At 37.5% G+C, this 23,711-nt stretch overlaps 1 protein-coding gene across 6 annotated transcripts in view; it reads left to right on the forward strand.

The window, feature by feature from the left end:
* SEMA5A (semaphorin 5A) overlaps window positions 1–23,711 on the forward strand; it is a 314,081-nt gene that overhangs the window by 261,021 nt on the left and 29,349 nt on the right. For all 6 annotated transcript variants that reach the window (XM_030230394.2, XM_030230426.2, XM_018907145.3 and 3 more), the window contains one exon: window positions 18,107–18,332. In XM_030230394.2, coding sequence (XP_030086254.1) covers window positions 18,107–18,332 — 226 coding nt within the window. The remainder of the gene's footprint in view (window positions 1–18,106; window positions 18,333–23,711) is intronic.

Consider the following 23,711-nt stretch of genomic DNA (forward strand, 5'->3'; position numbering starts at 1 on the left):
CCTCTAACACTTGCCAATTTAAATCCTGCAGTGGAGTCTAACTTGCAGTTAGGTATCCATATACATATGGGCACATCTGAGGCATATTCTGGGTTGTAAACCCGTAGTTCTGTAGGTGTGTAGGTGCTGAAGTGCATGGTAGCTGAGCATATTGTAAAGTTTTAGTAAGGATCAGTGGCACAGCTATATTGGGAGTGTAAAACAGGGAGCAGACACCTGTGTGGTAGGGAGCAGCTTCATCCAGGTTTGTCTGAGTGACTGCCTAAGGAAAAGGATACAGAAGGTAAAGGGGACTGATTAAAAATGTCTAAAAGGATTTTTGAGCTCTAACTTGACTGAATCACTATTGGTCCTGCTGGGATCCTGCTCTTCTTTGGAGAAGTCATGCTCATCTAGATTTCCTGAAAGCCTTTTGGTTGTGAAATGATCATGAAGGTAAAGAATGATTTTACATGTTTCGGTTAGTGGTTTAATTCAATTCTCATACTTTGAATAATACCAATCATTGCATGAACCTGGGTTTGTTTCATTCATCAAAAACACTAAAGCATGAATGGCTTCTCTGAATTACTGCAAGTAAAATTTGTACCTCAGTCACCATAACTCCTGCACAGTCCCAACTGTAATTAAAAACAGGACTTCTGAATCATATTGGCAGTATTCCAGGTCACACAGATTGAACAAAAAAAAAAAAAAAAAACCACCAAAGAAACCCCCACAACACATTAGAAAACACAAATATTTATCTTAAAGAGCTTGTTTAAAAACACTGCTGTTGTTTTCAGATCAGGAACCAGACAGCAGTAACTGCAATGCCTGTTGCGTGGAAGAGCATCTTCCTGAATTTTTGAATTTTTATTATGTCTCTATTTTCTTACACTTACATTGTGTCTAGGACAGATAGTACTCATATAAGGATTTAAATTACTGTAATTAGTGAACACATATTGCAAATTTTGAGGAAAGAATTCTCAACACTTTTTTTTTAAATTCAACTCATCCTTTAAATGGTTTCAAAATTACAAATAAATCTTGAAAATATGTATTGGTGAGGGAGAAATAAGTGAAAAAAATGATAGTGTATGATGAATGCAGTGTAAATATTAACACATCCTGCAAATTCACAATTCACCACTTGCCTATGTCACAGTAAAGTCCTGAACTAAGGAAATCAGAGCTGAATTGTGCCAGAACCTTTATTACTGTTCTCCTCTTCCCACTACCTAGAATTCTTAAATCTGTGGGCAGTTTTTTTGGTTGCTAAAAACTATTACATGCTAGATCTTAACAATGTAGCAAATGAAGTAAATAATTTCACTCCTTTCAGAAGAGAAGAAAAATAAAAAAGAAAGGGGAAACTATTTTTTTACTCACTACCTCCTAAGCCTTTGATGGGATTTGAAATGTTGGAGAAAAACTTTCCCTCCCACCTCTGCTGATCTAAGGGCTGGCTGCCCTGCATATGAGAGAGTAGCTGTACCTGATTAAGGCTTCATGCTCAGAACTTCATTTTGATTTACAATATTCTCTGTGACTTGATGCTGATGAGATTCGTTTCTGTCACTTTTTTCCCGCTCCAACATTGAAGTATCATGCTATCAATGAGAAGTCTGATTCTTTTTTGAAAAGGGTATGAAAATGGAAGTTTGAAGTTCTATGGAAAAAAATTACAGCACATAAAACAGAAATTTTGAATTTCAGTTTCTGCCTCAAACAATTCCTACGCTGTTGCGAAAGCATCCATATACTCAGAAGCAAGTTTTAAACCTTTTCAGTAGTTCTCATGATTTTCCTGAGGCTCCATTCTAAAGAGATTTCCATTTTACAGTCCTATTTGCACCCTCTATATCAGATGAGTATAATTACTGTATAATCACAATCAGGCCCTGGCATTCATAGATCTTTGCTGATATCACTTGATTACAAAGACAGCTTAGATATAGAACTTCTGGGTTTTTGTTTCACATTTTCTTGTCTTGAAGTTTTGAATTCAAAGATACCAGTGGTAAATAAGTTTCATATATGTTGGTTGGTATTGGTAAAGACTTCATCACAATTACATCTAAGAAACATGATTGATTTATTTGTTTACATTTAAGGAAATTATGAAGTTGTAAACTCAATCATTTCAATACAGGATCTAGGAACAATAACAGAGTTATAGTTGCACATGAATATTTGAAAATATTCTTAACTGAGAAGTATAAGAAATTGGTTGCAGTAAAGAACAGATTGCTTGGACTCCCACCTATTTACTAGCACTTAAAATGTTGTTAGAGGCAAAAAAGAATACAGCATTTATGTGAAGCCAATAATTTAACCTTAGTCTGATTACAGTCCTAATGTTTCTTACATTTATAACAGCCTTATCAAGTAGTTTAAATTATGTCCTGGTGACATAAATACACAGACTTTTTAGTCTCTGCTTTTCTGTGGTGCTAGGCTGGCCCTCCCACTGGCCCTTGATGTGGGGGTTGTTGGTTTCAGTCTGGGAGTGGATTTACAGCAACTGGACAGCATACTGAGCCCTTGGCCAGAAGTATGACATTGATATTTATGATTTCTTTTTTCTCCGTTTAGGATGTGGTTGGGAACTTTTTTGTGTTTGTTAAGAGGCTTCACGGCTTGCTTATTAGTTGTTGATTTGCAAGTCCATATTGCAGCTGAATTTGCTGTGTAACGTGTGTCTTACATATGCTGGGTGCTTGCTCTTTGTTCTCTCTGCTTCCCCAAGGCTTGAGAAGAATGGCCTGACTGACTGATGTTTATAGCCCTTGGGCTCCAGGTGTTGCTCCTTGCCAGTTCTTTCAAAGCTTCCTCTGTGCTGTGTTTTATCCAGGGGGTCTAATGGGTCACTCGGCTCTCAGTAACTACGTGTTACAAATGCCCATTAGTTACAAAATATATATGGGTGTGGACATTACATGTCACAATTATAACAGAGCTGATGAAAAGTTAAAACAGAGGAGGTAATAGAGATCTGGTAATTAGACAATAGCTGTTGCTTGCAAAAACAAATCTTCAGGCAAACCAGCAGAAGCTCAGGCACAGCCCAGCAGGTCCTTTAGCCTGTCTTGTTAGCTCGATGCACAGCCAGTGCCTGGTACAACCAGCACTTAGTCCCTATTTACTGAGCCACAAAGCCAGGAGGCAAGTTAGTGGGTTACTTATGCTTAGGTTTCAGGTTTTTAGGTGGACCATTCATGCTGGAATGCAAGAGGGGCTCCTCAAACAATTTAATGGCACTTCCCATACCCATGAAAAAAACCCAAAACATTGGATTTTCAAACCCAAATCCCTTCATAACGACATCAATGTTTCAGAAACACCATTTCAGCTAAGGATTGGGATAGCTGTCCCTGGATTTTATGCAGGAGACTTCACATCCACTGGAATAAATCACTTATGTCATGAGCTTTTGATTCTTATTGCTAGGCTAGTAGCCTTATCCTGTGGGCTAATAAAGATGCATCTGGGGTTTTTGATCCTGCTAACAAACATTGGGCATTTTCATTTAACTGCTGATTAGTAGGAGACTCCCTTGATCAAATGCAACTGTTTCATGCTCGTATCTCACTGGGTGTGATGCCAGGGAGGCCCACGTTTGTTTTCACTTTGCCAGAAAGAAGATGATACAGTGTACTGATAAAACTACATAATCTTAACTAAACTACATGTTGCTATTCTGATCAAAAGCTCCTCTGAGCCAGATGCTACTGTTTATTACTCAATTAAAGTAGATATAAAATACACAGATCTCCTTCTCATTGCTTTTCTTAAGCTCCTGTGCCTAAAATGATTTTTTTTTAATTAATATTCTTCAGTGTATGAAAGGGGCTCGTGGGACCTCATTAAAGGAGTCTCAAGGAAATCTGAAGTTGGCATAATATAAATCCATGTGACTCTCTACCAAGGAATTGCTTTGCTTGTTAGAAAGGCAAGCAATCTCTGCACCCACTTGTCCTTCCTGCTAGAAGAAAGGATCTCTTCAGAAAAAATCCTAACCTTAGGGTGTAATAATCACATTTAGTACTATTGAAGCAGAAGATGTTGTTCTTGTATCTCACTGTTTCCTCCCGTGCTAAGAATTGTTTTCTGAGGCTAAATTGATAGGAGTGATGGGCATGTAAAGTATTTGAGGATGCTATTTTCATTTGACTTGAAATACTGAATGATTTAAATTTTCTTAGGGTTTAATGTCATTTAATCTCACAAAAAGAAAATTGCATTTTCTGTAATGTTTTGTGTCTTTGAGAGATGTGACCAGCCATGTTTGCAGGTCCTGTGTTCAAGTGCTAGCTAAATGCTCTTTGGAGCATTCACACATACAAAATGAAATGTCTTTTTGCTCCTGAGTGGGAAAGGACCCTGACACATTGGACTGATTCTATCTGGCATCTTTGTTTAAAACCAAAAAATTAACCTGTTGCACCTGCTGTAGTTTCTTTCAAAGGACACAGATAGAGAACTTTCTAATTTGTGAAATCAGATAGTTTCTTTGTCATCCTGCAAAGTTATCACATGAACTTTTTTTCTTTGTCATGAGATTTTAAAAATATATCCAAAATTTAAGAAGTTGTTTCTAAGTTATATCTACTAGAGTTCAAGGAACAAACTTCAAAGTTGTGACTTCTCACAGACTTGTCTAAACATAGAGAGACAGAGAGGCAATCTTAGGTGGCAAAAAGGCTACAATAATATGTTTTGCTTGTATGAAATATAAAAGAAAGAAAAAGGAAAAGTAAAAAAGCTCTGTTCCAAAAAAAGCATCTGTCGAAACAATTTGTCCGAGCAAACCTTGACGTTAAGAGTAAGAAAGCTGGGTGATGATGCATGATTTGGTATACCTTAAACGAATCCTTAGTAAATTTACATGTACAGCTCCTGCCTCCTGAAATCCTTTGAGGCATCTCTCTCATGCCTCTCTCTGGTACAAAAGTACCTGGGTTGAATGGCTTGGGTTTCATAGAGGGCTGGGATCCCTTAAGACAGAGAGTTCACGTGTCATTCAGTGTCTGCAGAGTGATTACTTTTGTACCTCATCATCACTGATACTAAAATATTTACTAAAACAGCCACATCTTGATAAGAAACCGCTGTTTGAAGATGTACTGGAATCTGTGACCAAAACTTAAGTCCCGTATAAACACATTTATGAATTATACCATTTCTTGTGCTGTTTTAAAATTGCAACAGTATAAGTAGGTGAATTAGCATTTAGAAAGCCGCATTCAAGCCTCCCCTTTGAGGATTTGTGAGAATTTTATCTGCATGAAGATTATTGAAAATTCTATTCTGTCATCTTCTTTCCCTCTCCTTTGGGAACCCAGGCACTCCTTGCATTCCTCACACTTTCATCCCCAAATTCCTACCAAATACCTGCATTTTCTTATCAATGGCACTTACTTAGCTGTAACTGCTTTTATTTTATGTAGTCATATTAAGAACTTCTTGTGGGTATGCAAATATCTCAGTGTCATTACCTTTATTGCTTTTCTTTTTTTTCTTTTTTTTTCCCCTTTAAGGATCTTTTCCTAGGCTTCTTAAGGAAAAATAAGAAACAAAACAGACTGCCTGTCCTGCCTATTTTGGCCCATTTTCTGCCTTTTCTGGTCTTACTGGTGTTGCCTTGTCTTTGAGCATCTAGAAGAAAGACTTCTTCCCCTGTGAATTTCTGTATTTTGGTGACAAATTCCTGAGTATCAGAGAAGGCTGTCAGAGAGAAAGAAGGATGCTTTACTGACTTGTCCAATTGGGGAAAAAAACCCTCAACACAAAAATCTTTAGCTATAATTTTTTCTTTGCTTATGTACAACTTCAGGCTACCTTTGCACCCCTGTCATGTCTTGCATTGAGGCTTGCTGGATGCCAAGGCTGCTCTGTTGCTCTCCTCCTCATCCTGGCAGGCAAGAGAAAATATAATAAGAGGCTCTTGGGCTAAGGTCAGAACAGGGAGAGATCTCTTACTAGGTTGCCTGTCATGGGCAAAACAGACTTGACTGGGGAAATCAGTTTATTTTATTTTATTACCAGTCAAATCAGAGTAAGGTAATGAGATTTAAAACCAAATCATAAAAGAACCTTTCCCACACTTCTCTCTTGTTTCCAGGCTAAACTTTGTAAGCCTGGAGGCTGAGGGTCATCACACATCATCTCTGCTGCTCCTTCCTCCACAGGGGTAAAACTCCTGAGTCCTCCCCTGCTCCTGCATGGGGTCCCTCCCACATGAGACTGTTCTTCATTAACTCAGTCAGCTCCAGTCCTTCCCACAAGCTGCAGTTCTTAAAGCTCTGCTCCACCATGGGTCCCTTCCAGAGAGTGCAGTCCTTTGGGGATAGACTGCTCCAGCAGCATAGTTCTCATCAAACTTACCTTGAAAGTTTTATTTGGTAGGCCAGAATGTTTATTAATGGCCAGACATTTCAAATTTAAAATCGCAGTATGAATACAAAATACACAGAGCAAGTTGCCTTTTTTAGGAAATATACCACTAACACTTTTATTTTCCAGCTGTTAATGTCATTGTCCTGAAAATGACAAAGAGTTGACGGTATGCTTACAGACCTGTCAAAATGAAGCCTGTGTTATACAGCCTACTGTGTAAATGCAGGGCACCCATCCTGACCTTGAGCTAATAATCTGTCACATGAGTTTCACTTGTGTATTCCAGCCATAGTTACAGGCAGTAAGTCCTCTCCACATTGCTAGGAATATTAGAAATACAACATCATGTATTACCCATCCCTCTTTTCCAATAAGTTAGTGTGGGTTTGTTTGCATATTGCTTTGATAAGCAAGCACAGCATTCCTAACTACCCAACAGCAGTCTGCAGCCTCAGCATCCCAGAGGCATATGCCACAGTCAAATTTTCCAATCTCTGGCATGTAACTCAACTCTTGTCGTTTTTAGCTATTTATGTCCTTTTTCTGGTATGTTGAAGTGAAAAATTTTAGTGGATATTTTGTCATTTTCACTGACAAACTGGGAGTTTTTTCTGCCCAATTTGATCACTGCAGTGTGAATCAATCCTTTCTCATCTCCTTTTTTTCTTCCTCTCATAAATGGGTTTATGTGAATGTTATGTCAAGAAATGGGACAGAGCTGGCATGCAGAAATTTGATTTGCAACAAGACTTGAGATGAGCGTAGCTGTGTATAAAGTGAATCCTAAGGATCCTGTGTGTACAATAAGTAGCAAAGTCCTTCTTTAAGAGCCTTTATGAGTATTGTGTTAAGAAAATATATATTGTTATATCTCCAACTTGTTGAAACTCATATAATACTCCCTTTGAACTGTGCTTTGATTTAATTTTATCAGGAAACCAGACTCTGTTCCTGGTCAGTTTATTTTCATTACCTCAGCATTTTCTTCCCTATGATTTTTTTGCAGTCTGTAATCTCCTCCTTTTGTTTTCTTCATTAACTTTCTGGCTTCAGTGTCTTTAGCAGTACCACCTTGCCCCTATACAGTGCTTAGCCTTTCTGCTGAGACATCAAGCAAGGTGTAAAATGAAAGAGCTTTAATCCTAAGGAATTTCCCCAGAGCAGCAGAGCATAGTGTTCAGAAATCCTGAGCTGAAGCACACAGGCTATTGTCAAATAAAACCTGATCTGGTTTATGCCAGGGTCGTGCCATCTACACAACAGCTCCTATTTGAGGAGGTGCAAAGGAAGCCCACAGTTATTTTTGCTGTATCTTCCTCATAGTGGAAACAGAGCATAATATAAAGTCAGCATACGAGTAGTGCATTTTTTCCCCCCCCAGAAACATCTGTCTTACCAGGAATTGGCTGAAGATCAAAAAGTGTTTTCTTTGCAGACACAGAGCTTCAAAAATAAAGCATAGACAAATTAAAAGCTTTGTAAATAAACTTTATATAAAACCAAGAGCGTTAAAATGTCTAAAAAGAAAGAGTGTTGCATGAGAGAAATTGATTTATAGGGAGGTGTTTCGATTGACACAAATTAAATTGAAAATGTGAAACAGGAGGTTCAGTTCTGATGTGATTCTGACAAATGACAGGCACCACTGGTGGATACAAAGGCAGGATGCAGATTTGCCTAAACAGAGCCATGTGTGTCTTCTGGGAAGCTATAGGGGGTGTGAACTTCTGGGTGAAAGTTGCAGTGAAGATACGTCAGAGGCCATGTGAGAGACCCATATGCTTTTAGAAAAATTTGGGAGCTAGGTGAGATAAACCATGGCATTTCAAATGGCAACAGAGCCATACATTTGGGAAACTGAATCCAGTGTTAAATGGACATGATTTGAGAAATTAATACCCACTCATGAGAAAATGAGAGACAATTGTCTTTGCAGTTTCACTTCCTGAGCATGTTAGGCACAAATGTGAAAATTTGGATGTAATTTGAATTTACATTTATTATCACAACTAGAGGCATAGTTTTCAAATATCTGTTTCTATGTTTCTGCTTTTCAAGCAGCAACTTGTAAAATTTTATGCTATTATTTTGATTGTCCTTTACTTTTTGTGGTGTTTTTTTTTCCCCCACATATCCAGGGGCCCTAACACATGAGTTAAACTGATGTTTGCTACTGCAATTTAACTAGCTCAGGTGTCCCCTTTTAGTAAAGGTCATGTTTTCCCATTGCAGAGCTGGCAGAAACAAATATGTTGGCTTTTTGGTTGCAGGGCTTCCTTGTCCAAGTGATTACAAGCTATAACTGAAGATGATTTTATGTTTATCTACTTGACTGTAACAGCAGTGATTGAGGTGTGGGCACACAGTCACATCTGTCAGCTCAGCTGTAACTTCTGCCCTGGGGAAAGGCAGATGTTTGTGCTATGATAACGCATTAAATTGTGCTTAATTCCTTTTTTTTGGTTAAGTTTGCTTCCACAGGCCTTGGTCAAGGCCTGAAAAAGATGTTTATAGCATAATGGATTTTTTAAAATCTGCCTTCCATACCTATTTGCCATAGGTGGTGCCCAGTCTCAACATTGCTTTAAAGGATGTGGGGAATGGGAGATGTGCTTGTTTCTCTCCTTTCAGTCATACACAGAGGAGTGGCCTTTGAGCTGTGAAGATATGGATTTTTACATGCACATTAACTTTCCATCTTTGAATTTCCTCTGAGTAGATGATTGGAACTTTCTGGTATTTGGCATTTTTGAAGATGAGATAAAAACCATCTGGGGCTGGATGGATCTGGCAGGTGTATTTTGCAATATTCACTGGGCTTCCAAGTCCATACTCAGATCCCTTACTAAGTGACTTCATATTCAGAAGTGCAGATCACAGCCTTTCTGCCACCTCATCAGAAAGTGCAGTGATCAAAATCTCTGAACCGGTGTCTTTGTGTGTCTAAATCAATTTCCAATGGGTTTAAATACTTTCACAGTTTAACACATTTCAGCAAGCAGTTCTGCTTTTCACTGCAGCTCCTAGGTTTGGAGTGGCAGCTCTGAACTAAAGTTCGTGGCTCCTCATCTGTTCACTTTCTATCATTTCCATCACTTACACTTTTGTTTTTTAGTAACTGCTCTATCATTTTTAACTGTTATCTCAGGAGAGACATTATTGGATTTCTCCCTCCAGTGATTGGTCTGTCATTTAAGCCATCCTTTAAGTGAAAAATATAGTAAGAATATTACAATAATCATCTTTTCAGAGCAAAACCAGGCTGCAGCTCTTCCCAGAATTAGTTTTCTCAAATTTGGCTTCCAGTTTTTATAAAACACAATTTATTAATCTTTATAACTAATGTGGGAAAACCCCCAAAAAACAGTAAATGAGCTGCAATTGAATGCTTGTTGTCTAAAGGATTGCATAAGCAGCTAATACTTTCACACTGTCAGGTCAGTTTTGATGATTGTCTCGTAGAAAACAAGATCCATGGTGAACTGTAGGCTGGCAAAAGCATTACTTTTAATATAAGGCTGCACTGATTATATAATGAATGATTGAGGATAAATTAGTAAGTATCTGAAAGAGGGATCTCTGGATGGATATAAAATCATAATGACTGTTCTAATTTTCTGCATTACTTGGCAGCAAGATTTTCACACAGTTGATTTTTCACATTTAAAAATTATGGAAGTAAATGTGTCCTCAGTATGTACCTTTCAAGAGCTACCTTATGGCTGTGCCTAATTTGAAACTGCCTTGTTAAAAAAGGAGCCATGTTGCCACGTTGACTAATATTGAAGCTAGCATTGGGTCAATCTAAGCATCAGGTACCTAAGAACCAAACTTTTTCCAGGTCACAAAGTAGCCAAGTAACTCTGGTGTTGCCTGTGGAAACTGAAATTCCAAATTTTCTTCCACTTTTGGTGTTTAAAAATGTGTCGTTAGGGATATCCTTTTGCAAGAAGAACATAGCTCTCTTTGTCCTTCTAGAAACCTACATGAAGGAAAACATGAGATGAAGGTAATTTATTGGTGCTAACAGATTTGTAGTGATTATGAAACAGCACTCTCTAAAACTGATGAGTTGATAGCCTTTTTATGTCTTTTTGACTACTGGATTAGCTCCTAAAAGTCTTACTCTCAGTTGATAAGTACTTGGATAGTCATGATTTCCAGCAGTTTAAAAAATATATTTTTAGTTAATAATAAGTGCTTAGCAATTTAGAAGATTTGTGTCAGGAATTATAGGGCCTACATTAAAAATGTTAAGCTTCTCAGTAAGAGTATTTTGAAACTAATTGCAAACAATTGAGTTATTATAGCAAAAGAAGCCACCCATTTTCCATCTGAATTAATCCTCCTTCTTTTGCATTTGCATTTGTAACGAATGAAGCCACATGCACAGATTGTTAGCATGGCCCAGCTGAGCAGTAACTCCTTGAGCTGCAGGAACTCACTTTTTCCCCATGCACTGATCATACCTCCCAAAATGGAATTTTAAACAACCTCTTTTTCCCCACTTCTGAAGTACTGAGGGATCAGGGAAGCTACATCCCTTTTCCTGGTCTTTTCAAATGGCACATTCCTAATTTTAAAGGTAAAATTGAATTCTCTCTCTTTATAATCAAATTTATAAAGATGTATTTCAAGGCTGCTATTTACATGCTGATTTTAAAAGATGAAAAGTTCAATTTTGATTCATTTACAAGTAACACATCATTTACCTTTAATGATATTTATATTTCACCATCTACTTCTCATGATGTTGCTCAGTCATTTTTAGGAGGACAATCACTTCAACCTTACAGCCATGATTATTTATGGTCCTGTGTGTTCTGTTTTCATCCAGTCAGAAATATCTTCTACTTCTTTTCTTTGCACCAGTCTAAAGTAGCAATTTTTCGGTAGTAGCAATTTCCTTCAGAAAAGTTTGATGTGTTTCACATAAAGTGTAGCTTTCAAGTGGGGAGTTACAAAAATGGCTGGTAGAAAAAGGAAAGTGGTGGCTTTTTTCACTCCAAAACCTGATGGGTTTATGAAGAGGTGATGAAAGTAAGAACTTCCCTTATCGAAGTAAAATGAGTGATATTGAATACAGGAAGGATTTGAGTCCTGAACTGTCCTAATCCCCTGACCTGCCCACAGGGCCTTGAACTCCTCCAGGGAAAAGGGATCCAAATGCAGCCTTTAATTCCTTTTAAATTGCCCTTTACACCAATGGGGATTTTTCAAATTATTTTCTTTAAAGTACACAAAATGGAAACAAAAAGTTGTGTGTAGTCAGCATTTGCAGCCAAAACCCACTTCTTTTTGATTCAGAAGAAACTTATTTCCCTTCCTCCATCAAAATATTTTTAAAATCCATTCTGGACACCACCTGCTACCCTTACTTCACATTGCTGCAGGATTGCATCTGCAGTGAGCAATGGTCTCTGCAGTCCTGGTTCCACTGGAACCAGTAGAACTCCTCCTATGGATGTCAACTGAAGCTAAAACACTGCCTACAAACTCCCTAAGGATGTCTAAGTGGGGTTAAAACACAATAGGGATCTCAGAAATTCTTTTAGGGTTTGTTTTCCAAGTATAGCAGTGAAATTTGCAGGGTAGAAGATGTTTTGTTTAGTGGATTGAAATTAATGGAGTTTGAGTTTTCTTTCGTGTCGTGCTTTTGGAGTAGTATTATAGCAGCACAGTTACACTCAACTAAGGTATATCTACTGCTACTTGGTTGAAGAACCTGACTTTTTAAACTGTTAAATAAGTAGAAATATTGTCTTTTGTTTGTTTCAGCTTAAAAAATGCCTCTTTAAATAGACAAGACTTTACATTTCTGTAGTAAAAATAAATGAACGATTTCTTTTTTAAAGTTCAGTTAAGTGATTTTTTTGTGGGTGTTTTTTAATCACGGGAAGATAAATTTTATGTATCTTTTGGTTCCTGGGGAGAGAGAGGGTGTGTTAGCTCTTCAGGGAACTTACATTTTGACATGTAAACAAGGCCCCCTCTATGTGGGCACTGTTTTTCTCTGGAGTTTTACAGCCCTGTTGCATTCAGTTTGGCCTTTGTTTTGCTTGCATGTGAGAGCTATCCTTTCTTTTAACTATGTATTGCTGTGGCAAACTCAGGGACTGAGGGGTGGCTGAGAGACTGAGGTTCTCATACCTTGCAACCCTGTCTTGTCTCAGGTGACAGACATTCTACACCATTTGATTTTTGGACCTGGAACACTCTTTTCTACCAGTGTCTTTATACCTGAAGAATGACTTTGGGCTAGCTGAATTGAATTTTATCCTGATGGAACAAAAAGCAGAAATTTCTAACTATTTTTTAACCAATGGAATGTTTGATGATTCAAAAAATATTTCAGAACTAATAAAATATATTGAAAGAAAAATAATAAAAGATAACTCTTGGACTGAAAATATTTAAATGCACTGTCAGTGTTGATTTAGCTGCTTTGTCTGTCACACTTACAGGTGAGAAACAAAAACAGACATGAGTGCTACAGAAGCGCATTCCACATAGACATACTACATGCATCAAAGAAATAAGAACTTGTTAGGAGAAATCCCTCCATAATAGGAACATATAAATGGGAATAGAGCTCTCTATCTGAATTCTGGTTCTAATGAAAAAAAAGAATTTACTTCAAATGTAGATATTATTTTGGTCTAGTTTTTTTAAGGAGATATCAGAGTATCATGCTTTTTGGTTAATTAAAATCAAACTGAAACTAGGAGTAAAAGTCTCAGAGATTCTCAAAATCTTTAGGAATTTGACTGAAGTAGCCATGCAAAGGCATAAAAAAATTAGTCAGTTACATGTCCTCCAGGAGAAAACAGGGAGTTTTGTTGTTTTGTTCAGTGTTATTTAACAATAGTCTCCTCTAGTTTGAAATTACATTTTATTTGTCCTTTTCAAAATAATATAACGAAATAATGCTAAATAAATCTTGGTTAAAAACATGGTATTAATATTTTTTTCCATTTTGCAAAAATACTAGGGAATGCTATTTAAGGACAGGAGCAAGGTAGCTGCTTAATAGCATAATCATTAGCAATGATTCCAAATATATTATGATTCCAAATAATCATTTTAATTTATGATGCCTTTTCTCATATTGCCACCAGTATTCTTCATGATAATTTTTTATTTAAATATATAATTTTCACAGACATGTATTTTGTGAGGCATGTATTTATTTGAGTATTTCATGTAAAATTTCCAGTGATCTCCAAAAACCTGCAAATTGAGTTGCACCCTAAAATTTAGTCTTACAACTCTTACCACACCTTTTCCAGGTATAGCCATACCTAAATTCATCTGTCTCCGCTGGCTAAATCCAATCTAAACTAAAAGCCACAATATGGTGAATTAGACCACAAGTTTTAGAACAATTTGCAAAGAGAACTTTGAGAATGTGGTTAAGCTTCAACTATTGCAATGATATTTTTGGAGCCTGTAAATGGTCTCAAGTAATTATTGCTCTGAGTCCACAAGCGTACCCTAAGGACTAATGTGCATAATCCATCACTTGAGCCCCTGAAGTGTTTCTCTGAGTACCTAGAGAATCCCCCAGGAGTGCTTGACCCCATCTCTCCCTTCAGTCCATGTGGAATGTCAGAGGTGGAGTTTGGCAGCTGCTGTCTCAGTTCCTCTCCGCAGCACTATTGAAGCAAAGTGCCTCACTGCTTTTCTAGCTCTGTCTTACCACTGAGATGAGACCTCAGTTTCATCTGAGACTTTTATTTATCTGAGACTTACATATGGTTGATTAATGTGCCCATGTTTCTAGCTGGTAAAATTGCTTTGGAGAGGGCCACATTCTAGAAATCCCTCTTGGGTAAATCACTCAAGCATTGGGCAAGGTGATAAGAGGAGGATAAACCAAGAAGAGGTATCAGTTTCCATATTCCCTCTCTCTTCCCTCTCAAATCTTTCCTGTTAGACTATGTCTTCATGCTAGCAGCACTTAATATATCCATGTGTAATCTGAACTATGGCTTTTCTCTCCCCCTTTTCCTCACTTCCACATCTGAGGCAATTCAGAGCAAGTTCATTTTTCTGTTTTTACCAGAGTTTTCAGCATCAGATCACATCGATGCTCTCAACGAGCACCGTGTAGTTTTTGATTCCTCCGTGGCAGACGTGGTAGTCAGCAGAGCAGTGCAGCACTCGCTGTCTGTGAGAGAAGCCAGGGGGCTCTGCCAGGTCATTATCAGTGCCAGAACTCCAAGGAGTCATCCATTCTGGCAATAGTCCTCTGAATTTTCTCTTGGAGAGATTATTTACTGCTGTAAATATTCTCCAGTTAAAGTACATGTACTTTTGTTTCCTCAGATTTCTGAGCCTGTCGTGGTTATTATCCAGTGGTTGAATAGATAAGCATGACAGCACTCAAACTTTCATGGAAGCTATGTAGCAAGCAAGAGGAAAGGAAAAACTAACAAATGGTCTTCACAGACACTCTTCAGGAACATCTTTTTTTCTATGCTGGTAACAGCATAGGAGAATGCTTTCTGTCAGGGTGTGTGAAGGGGCTGCACGTCCTGAAGCATAGTGAACACTGGCAGTCTGTCTTTCTAGGAGCGAGGGAGCTGATGTGTTCATCTCAGAAGTGAGTTAGCAAAACAACCTTCAATATATTGCCACTAAATTACCTTCTTCCTCTAGTAGCTATATTTATTTGACAAAGGGCTCATTACATACCTCACATATTCTGCTTTACATGACCCTTACGTTTCCATGCCATGTCTAAGAAAGAAAACCCTCATATTTCTAGCAGCTTTTGGTTTTGACTGAAAAATATCAGTAAAAAAAAATCAATAGCAAATAAGGAACTGAAACTTTTAGACTATTGTGACTGTATTGAAATAAACAGAGTAGTAGCTACTATACTGGTTGATTTTTTCCTGCTTACTTACTAATAAAGAAGAGTTTGAGATTCAAAATGTTTGAAAGTAATATAGCACATCTCCTCTTCCAAGACATTTACCTTTGCAGCAGAAAATAATTTGATTTAGAAAACTGAAATATGTGACAAATGTTAAATGGATTAAAAGCTGGTTCATTGACAAATTGAAAAATGTGGTGTCAATGGGCAGATATAAATTACTGTGTCTAGCAGAGTCTGCCTGAAATCAGTTATTGGGTCAATAGCACTTAACATTTTTATCAACAGTCTAGACAGTGATATAAGACATTTTCAGTACAGCTTGAGCAGGACAGAGATTGGTGAGGTAGTAAATAATATGTTAGATAATTGCAGAAGCTAATAAAGCATATTTTAATATTGCCAAATACTACCAGACTCTTGTGAAGGATAAAAATCTATAGGTAGTTGTTAAGCTGTGATTTAGAAAAGGACAGGTTATCAAAGATAATTGGGTCTACTTAGACTCTTTCTACTATCTTGTGGAAGGAAAAAGCTCTAATGCAATAATGTGCATATTAAAGTCAGACTGTCAGGCGAATGGGGTGATGATTGCTTTTGCATGCTGTATTGATAAGATTGCTTCTAGAATGCCAAGTCCAATTTTGGTGTCCAGTCTTAAGGAAAATGACGAAATAGGACAAATAGAAGACATTGGGGTGCACAGGACCTGGAGATCAGGTTTTAAATCCTGTGTAGGTTTAACAAGTTGAGCTTAGTTTATCATTACGTATGGGTACCAGGGCATGAACATTTTTTTGTAGGTTTGGGACAAGAAACACTCTCAGCATCATTGATAAAGGCACGGCAAAATTCAGTGACTGGAAAATTAAATTAAGGGGAAAATGCAGCCTCGTATTAACTTGCAATTTGTTAGCTTTGCAGATTACTAAATAGCAGAACAGCTCATCCGGGGAGGTGATAGACTCATCACTGCTAGACATCTTAAAAAAAAAATAAAAGAAAAAAGGAGAGGGAATGGCAGATTTAGTTATTTCTTTATTTACAGTTCATGTGCTGCAAGGGGGACAGTCATGCTTGTTCTGTCCTAAGTCTAAAACATACCTGATTTAAAGAGTTGACTCCTGAGGAGGCATGGAGAAATTACTTCCCCTGTTGTACCTGGAAGAAGATAATTTGCTTGTTCTTTGCTGTCTTCTGAATCAGAAACCAGACCAGGCTGACACTTGGATTGATCATCTTCCCTAAATGGTGCCTGAGTATGATTTGTAGTCTCCATAGAAGTGATCAAAAGGTTTTAAGGTAGGAAAGGACTTTGCACAACCCTCAGGAGGGAACAAGAGTAGTCCAGCTGAAGCCTTTGGTCCAAGAGATCTTTATATATGAAGTAACACAAAACTGTGGAAGCACAAGGTTGTCACAGATCCCTGTGGCCTCAGAACTTGAGAATCCTGAACATAATGGTGGATTCACTCATGTACCGCTGTGTTACTAGGACAAGGATTTCTGGGGATTTTTTTTTCCAACTCTAACAGATAGAAAAATTAGGAAGGCTTTCAGACAATAGGCTTCTTTTAGATTTGAAATGGCAACACAGGCTTTACATGGGTTGAAAGTGATTGGTCTAAACCTAATTGGATATCTTCATAAGTAAGACTATCTTTGAGAAGAGGTAGTGGACTGAGGGAAGTATGAGATAAAAAGGACATTATCACCATGGGAAAGAGAGCAGTAGGTAATCTATTGCTTGTTGGAACTTGGTGGTATCAGCTGGGGTAGAGGTTATGGAAGAAGGAAGTTGTACTATATGATAAACTCATTTTTTCTATTATTTCCTTATTTTTTATTATTTAGTGAAATTACAAATTTTAGTAGGCTCCTTTTCAGAAGGAGCTCAGTTTCTCTCTCTCTCTAACAGACAAGAGGTAGAGAGAAAATTAAAAGCTTTCACACTGATGCCTACTTTTTTTCATCTTTAATAATTTGTCAGTGTGAATTTAATCTGGTATTCAGTGGTTGTTTAATTTTATCCATAGATTTTACAGACAATTTGCATCAGATGAAGTATATTTTGTTCTGGAAAATGAATAGGCAGGACCTACAGACCTTGATGATCATCATCAGAAAACGTAGATTGTGGGGTTTGAGAATACTGACAAGTCTGCATTTGTGAGAATACTGGCAGTTCTGCATTGGTTTCCTAAATGTCATCTGTTCTGTTTAGTGAATATCACTCCACAGGGAATTTGCTTCTGAAGAGAGGTTTAGCAATTCTGGAGCTATGAATAACATGCACCTCAGTGAGCCAGAATCTGTAATATAAAACATATTTTATCTGTTGTCCCTTTTGAAGTATGTAAGCAATATACAAAATGGGCAGTAGTTTGCTTTTTCATATGCCACTAGATGTTACCAAGGAATCATTTGCCAGTTTGTGACATGTACTTGCAGTTTATTAGAATTCTTCTTATCTAAAAGCTTTAGCATATTTAGCTTCACCTTACTTGGGGCTATTAATTTATAAAGGATATGCTTGATTATGGTACTTAGAGTGTTTGATTTACTGTTTTTATGGATGTGATATATCTAATTTGTACTGGTGTATTACTGCTTTTAGCAGAGTGATACTTTGCTTGCATAGAAGCTGAAAAAACCACTTTCAGCTTGAGACTGGTATTAAAAGTTCATTGATGATCAGTGAACTTTTGGAAGTTGCTATTGGAAATGTTGAAAAAGTATCCAAAGATGTTTTTAAAAGAGTTGTCTTTTTGTCTACGTGTTTCTTGGGTGTTTTTAAGGTCATATTTGATGATTGTGTTTATGATGACCTATTTCTTTCAGGAATATCAGCCTTGTAACACCAACGCCTGCCCAGAGTTAAAGAAGACAACTCCTTGGACCCCCTGGACGCCGGTGAACATCTCAGACAATGGAGGTCACTACGAGCAGCGTTTCCGATACACCTGCAAGGCGCGCCTGCCCGACCCCAACCTGCTGGAGGTGGGGCGGCAGCGCATCGAGATGCGCTACTGCTCCAGCGACGGCTCCAGCGGGTGCTCCACAGACGGTGAGCAAAGCCAGGCGGGCTCTCCCTGCCCCCTGCTCGTAACATGCCTGCAGTCCCATTCTCAGCACAGAGTGGAGGTTTCTGCTTGCTGGTGTTGTGTGTAACAGAACTGATCATGAAAAGGAGGGCAGAGGGATCCCAGCAGGGAGCCTAGCCTGTATTTCCTCTGGATGTAGCGTCATCATTCAGACTAAGCAAGCGTCTTCCATCACCAGTTATGAGATTTACCAGGTTAATTTAATTCTCTTCACAGTAATCCTAATCTTGTAAGATTCTGTTACCCCTTATACTCCTCTGAGCTTTTAATAGGGGTGAATTTGTGCAACATTGACATATTTCCAGAATATGGAATGTTCTAAGAAGAAATTCTGCTCAGTAGTTTGAAATTGACAACTGTAAAATTCATACGGGTGTTTAAATAAATAAGGAGTTTATGAACTGGATAATTTCTCTTATAAAAATTTATGTTGTGCTTTTGCTGGTAATTGAAAGTTCTGTTTATTTCTGAGACTGAAAACCAAACTCCTTCAAAATCTTTTCAAATTTAGATGACTTCAAATTGGAATTACTTTGTTTCAGAATTTTCTTCTTTTCCTATCAGTAATACATAGTTTTTTATAAAAAAATTAGAACTAGGAGAAATTGTGACAGTCATTCTAATTTTATTAATGAATTTCATTGATTATCTAATTTTAATTGTATATCAGTGAATCTTTTAAAGTATTATATTTTAGTAATACAATTAAAAATATTGTGTTTGTATTATTATATTTCTAGGCCTGTTTTCCACTTACATAGCCTTTTGTATCTTCACAAGACCCAGGTTAGCTAAAAAAAAGAAGGATAACTGAAGGCATTTGGCTTATCTAAGACCACAAAGAGAGAACAGTTTCTGAGTCCCTGAACTTTCTAATTCTCAGTATTCTTCAGACAGAGCAAGTATTGTGAAAGTCAGTTTAATCTCCTGCCTGTACTAAGTTTACATGTCAAGGTTTTGGTAGCGGGGGAGGCTGCAGAGTTGGCTTCTGTAATAAAATGCTAGAAAGTTCCATTCTCTCCCCCCTTCACCCCCCCACCCTCCCCCACCCCCGCCCATCTTCCCGTACAAAACCTTTATTGCTTCGTTTGGCATCTGTGTCTTTTTGGAGGGGGCAGGATGTTAGCAATTTTTGAAGAAATATACAGTAGTGAAGTGTGTGAAATCATAAAACAAAACCAACGGTATTCCAGATAAGACTTAGTTTTGTGCTCTATGTCATCCACATTTCAGATCATCTACAGTGTCAAATGTTGAGGTTTCACTTAGGTCTGGATAGCAAGGCAGATTTTGGCATGGAACAACTCTTGTCACAAGTGTTTCTTCTATTCTGTTTTCATCCAAACTAAATTTCAGACTTTTTTGAGCAAAGATTTTTCACTGCTAGGACTGGTGTATGACCTGTCTTGTCTTTAATGAGACTTCAAGTGGTGCTGCTGCTTTTTGCTGTCTTCTAGCACTTAGACATGGATGATACATGTTTAAAATTTCACGAGATTAAATGAGAAAGAATATTTTTCTCATCAAATAGTGCAGACTTGGGAAAGTTATCACAAGTAGAAGTAAAGCTACAGGAGAATCTAGGCATAATCTGGTCTGGCAGCTGAAATGGCAGCATGTAAGAAAGGAGTATCCAAAAGCCAAGGCATGACAAGAGAGGAGGTCAGTAGGGCAAACCAGAGAAGAGCCAGTTTGTTATAGATCACACTGCTGCAAGAAATTCAAACTTGGCATGACAAACTTGGAGACACCTCTCTCAGCTCTGAAGTCATAATCATAAAAACCTCTCCTGGAGATGGATGCATAATCTGACTCCTGCAGAATATAGGCAGAAGTAACAAAACCTACAATTTGTTAAATAAAAGCATTTTTTCAGTGTGCAAGGGATGGGGGCGGGGATGGTGGTTCAGGTGTATTTTTTGCCTGATTAGCATAAAGATTTCTTTCTTTTTTTTTTTTTTTTTTCTTTCTGAACATAATACTCCTGAATTTCCTGGCATTGTACTTTTTTGTTGCATCTTGCTGAAGCTGCTGCTTTGATTCATTTGGAAATAATTCATCACTGGAGAAATGTATGTGCATGACCCCAACCCTGTTGCATAGTAATAGAAATGTTCATCTGGGTGAAGGATTTTTGCTGACTAATTCCAAAACTACTGAATATTTAAGTACTCTTTATTGAGTACTTGACAAGGCAGAAACTATTATACATCTGTCTGTTCTTTCTAGTGAGTGCCCTTATGGCTTTGCCATTAATTTGCACTCATTCTTTGATTCATTTTGGCCAGTGAGTCTTTAATTATTCTGTAATGAAAGGTGAAACTCGATCGGTGTTCGAAGTGGCTGCATTAACCAATACACTTCTGGTGAAAATAGCGCATTTTATTTTGAGACTGTTTGCTTAGTCATTTTCTGATTATGGATGTCAGAACAGTATGGAGTGGAACATTTATTGAGGGAGGGGTGAGGAGGCACCATTTTGATTTTCTTATGAGATGAAACTTGCTGACTGCCTCTAAACTGCAACATTCAGGAGCTGAAAGCATTCAGGAGCACTTCCCTGCTCCCAGGTTTAGATGTGGGCCAACACAACACCATTCTATTGCTCCTTGATTTCACTGGAAGAAAATACATGCCTAAGAGTCATGTAGAGTAGCTGTAGCTTTTGGGACAGAGGGAAGTCATGAGAGTGGGAAACCACGGATTATGGCAGACAACTTCACCATTCACCTCAATAGCAAGAAAACATCATAACTTACTTCCACCTGACCAGAGCCTGGATGCTGTGAAACATTATTTTCATTTTCTCCATGTTGAATTGTAGCCATTTTCTGGCTTTTACAGAAAGATTAATTCTGGTACAGAGTGCCTGGCATACCTCATTACCAAAGATGTGTTCTGCAGAGATCAGTTCTCTGTTCCTTGCAGATAGGAGCCATTTGTTAGAAATTTTCTCATTGCCTATAATCTCCCACTGTGCAACTATAGTCACGCCGTGTAAAACAGAATCATGTTTCACTGTCAGATGCTAGCAAAGCAAACTTTCTTTGCAGTCTGACCTTAGAGATAGAACTTCTTGCCAGAAACCCACTAGACTCCTCCTGAGTGTGGTAAGATTTCTATCTCAATCAAGTAAGCAGTAGCATTTGCAGACTGTATTCATGCTTTTCTGATTTGAAGTTTGATTAGGTGGAAAGAAAAATAAATCTTGTTCCCTGCCTCTGGGTTTTCATGTAGTGCTCAGATAGGAGAGAGACAGCTATTTCAAATAAACTGAAAGAGATTCTGTGCATTGTTGTACGTCTTAATGCACTGTCTGTACAATCCAGCATTCAGAGTATAGACATTACTTTACCCTAGGCTTCAATGTGTGCTCATGAAACATATTAAATGTCTACAGTAAACATGCTGGCTCTCTGTAAGATTATCTGATATATAAACAGTAATAATTTTATTGAAAACATGATGTTTTAACCCAGTGATAAATATTTCACAAGGTATGATGCTGCCTGATACTTCTAGGTTGAATTTATCCTACCAAAGTCTAGACGCAATAGTAGTCTACAAAGAGAACTTCAGCTCCCTTAGAAAAGAGGGATCCATTAAAGCATCTGATATAATGGGTGCATTTCACCTTCTGGAGATAGATACTGCATTCTTTCCATGGTGTGCAATGCAGACAGCAATGGTGGGCTTAGACAAGACACTTGACTTTGACATGGCCAAAGTGAGACCAGGTTAACTTCCAGAATACCTTCTGAAGGCAATTAACAAAGGCAATACTTCTATTTTCACTCATTTTTGTCTTAAATAGTCTTTTGTTTGCTTTTTTTTTCCCCCCCCAGGCACCTGGAAATCTTCACCTAGATTCCTAGCTGTTGCTGCTTCCTCTATCTCAAATCTCATAACAATAGTTATTTGTGAAGCAAAATGTGATTTTGTCTGAATTACTCTCCTAGTGGCTGTGATCTCTTGTGAAAAGTTTGATTAAATCTTTCCTTGTGTTACCCACAGGAAATCTATAGTACATTCAGAATTTTTTACAGAACAGAACATGTGCTGATAATCAGGAATGTCCTGTACTCAGGAGGAGTACGATTTGAGATGTTTTCTCTTATACTGTCATACTGAAGCTAAGCCGTGGTATTCTGAGTAAGAACAAAATGAATTCTGGAAGTTAGAACTGAATTTGATGACAAATTCAAGTTTGATTGACAAAGCCCAACTCAGTGGAATTTTGGTATTAAATAATTAAAAACAGAAAAGCTAGGTACAAGAAATAAAGTTATGCTAACGTGACATCCTCCACCTGTATACTCTGGGTTTTTAAAATATGTGGTCTTTGCATTGCATTAATGTTTGCCATTACATTTTACTATTTCAATTTTAATATGTTTTGAAGGTTTATAAAGTTTTTTATAAGTTATAGGTATTTAGGCCTGAAGCTATATAAGTTTTATGCTTCAATAATATTGTCAAATGACTTGAAGACTATCTTCAGAAAGGGACAACACTGAAACAGTCTTTGCTTATCCTTGTTACCTCTGCACTTCAAGCAGTGCTTCATGCTGTCACTTAGAAATGATTCAGGATACCTGAATTTTGGCTTCAGATCATCTTTTCCTTAAGTCATGAACCTAGACTGCTTGGATAATTGAATTTTCTTTGTTAGGTCGGAACTGGAGGACATAAGTCATAAATCAGTCAAGTAATATAATTTATCAGGTGTCACAGCTACTTCTCTTTTACTTAGGGCTGTATTACTTAGCTACAGGCTAGACTAGGGAATTATTATTAAACTATGTGCTTTAATGGAGCCTCACTTTTAAGGCAAATTAATTGAACTTGGCTGAGAGTGTTGCAGTTTTCAAGCAGAATCAGGCCGACCAAAGTCTCATAACAAGCTTTTGCAAAGGCTGATTTTTTCTCCTGTGCTAGTCAGGGCAGGTGACTTTCATGTTAACGTGTCTTCAGACAGAATTAATTTCTTGTGTATTTATGAAGCTATTTCAATTCAACCAAAAAGTTTTAAAAATGTGCTTATAAATCATCTAATCATATTGATTTATATCAGAATGATGTAAATTAATTAGGCAATTGTTTTCAGTTATATTTGCATTATGGAATAGGTAAATCATCAGCAGGGCAGTACTAATTTCTCTATAATTTTACTGATATTGAACAAAGCAGAAGTGCTTTAAATGAGAGAAAATTCTTTTGTTTAGATGTTAGTTCATATCTTTTGTCTTCCATGATCTTAGAAGTTAATGGTTATTTTTGTCCACGATATCATTGTCATGGCTTTTACTGAAGTTTTTGCAGTACTTGCTGTTACTTGTGGA

This window comes from Serinus canaria, chromosome 2, assembly GCF_022539315.1.
Source record: "Serinus canaria isolate serCan28SL12 chromosome 2, serCan2020, whole genome shotgun sequence".
In the NCBI taxonomy this organism is placed as follows: Eukaryota; Metazoa; Chordata; class Aves; order Passeriformes; family Fringillidae; genus Serinus; species Serinus canaria.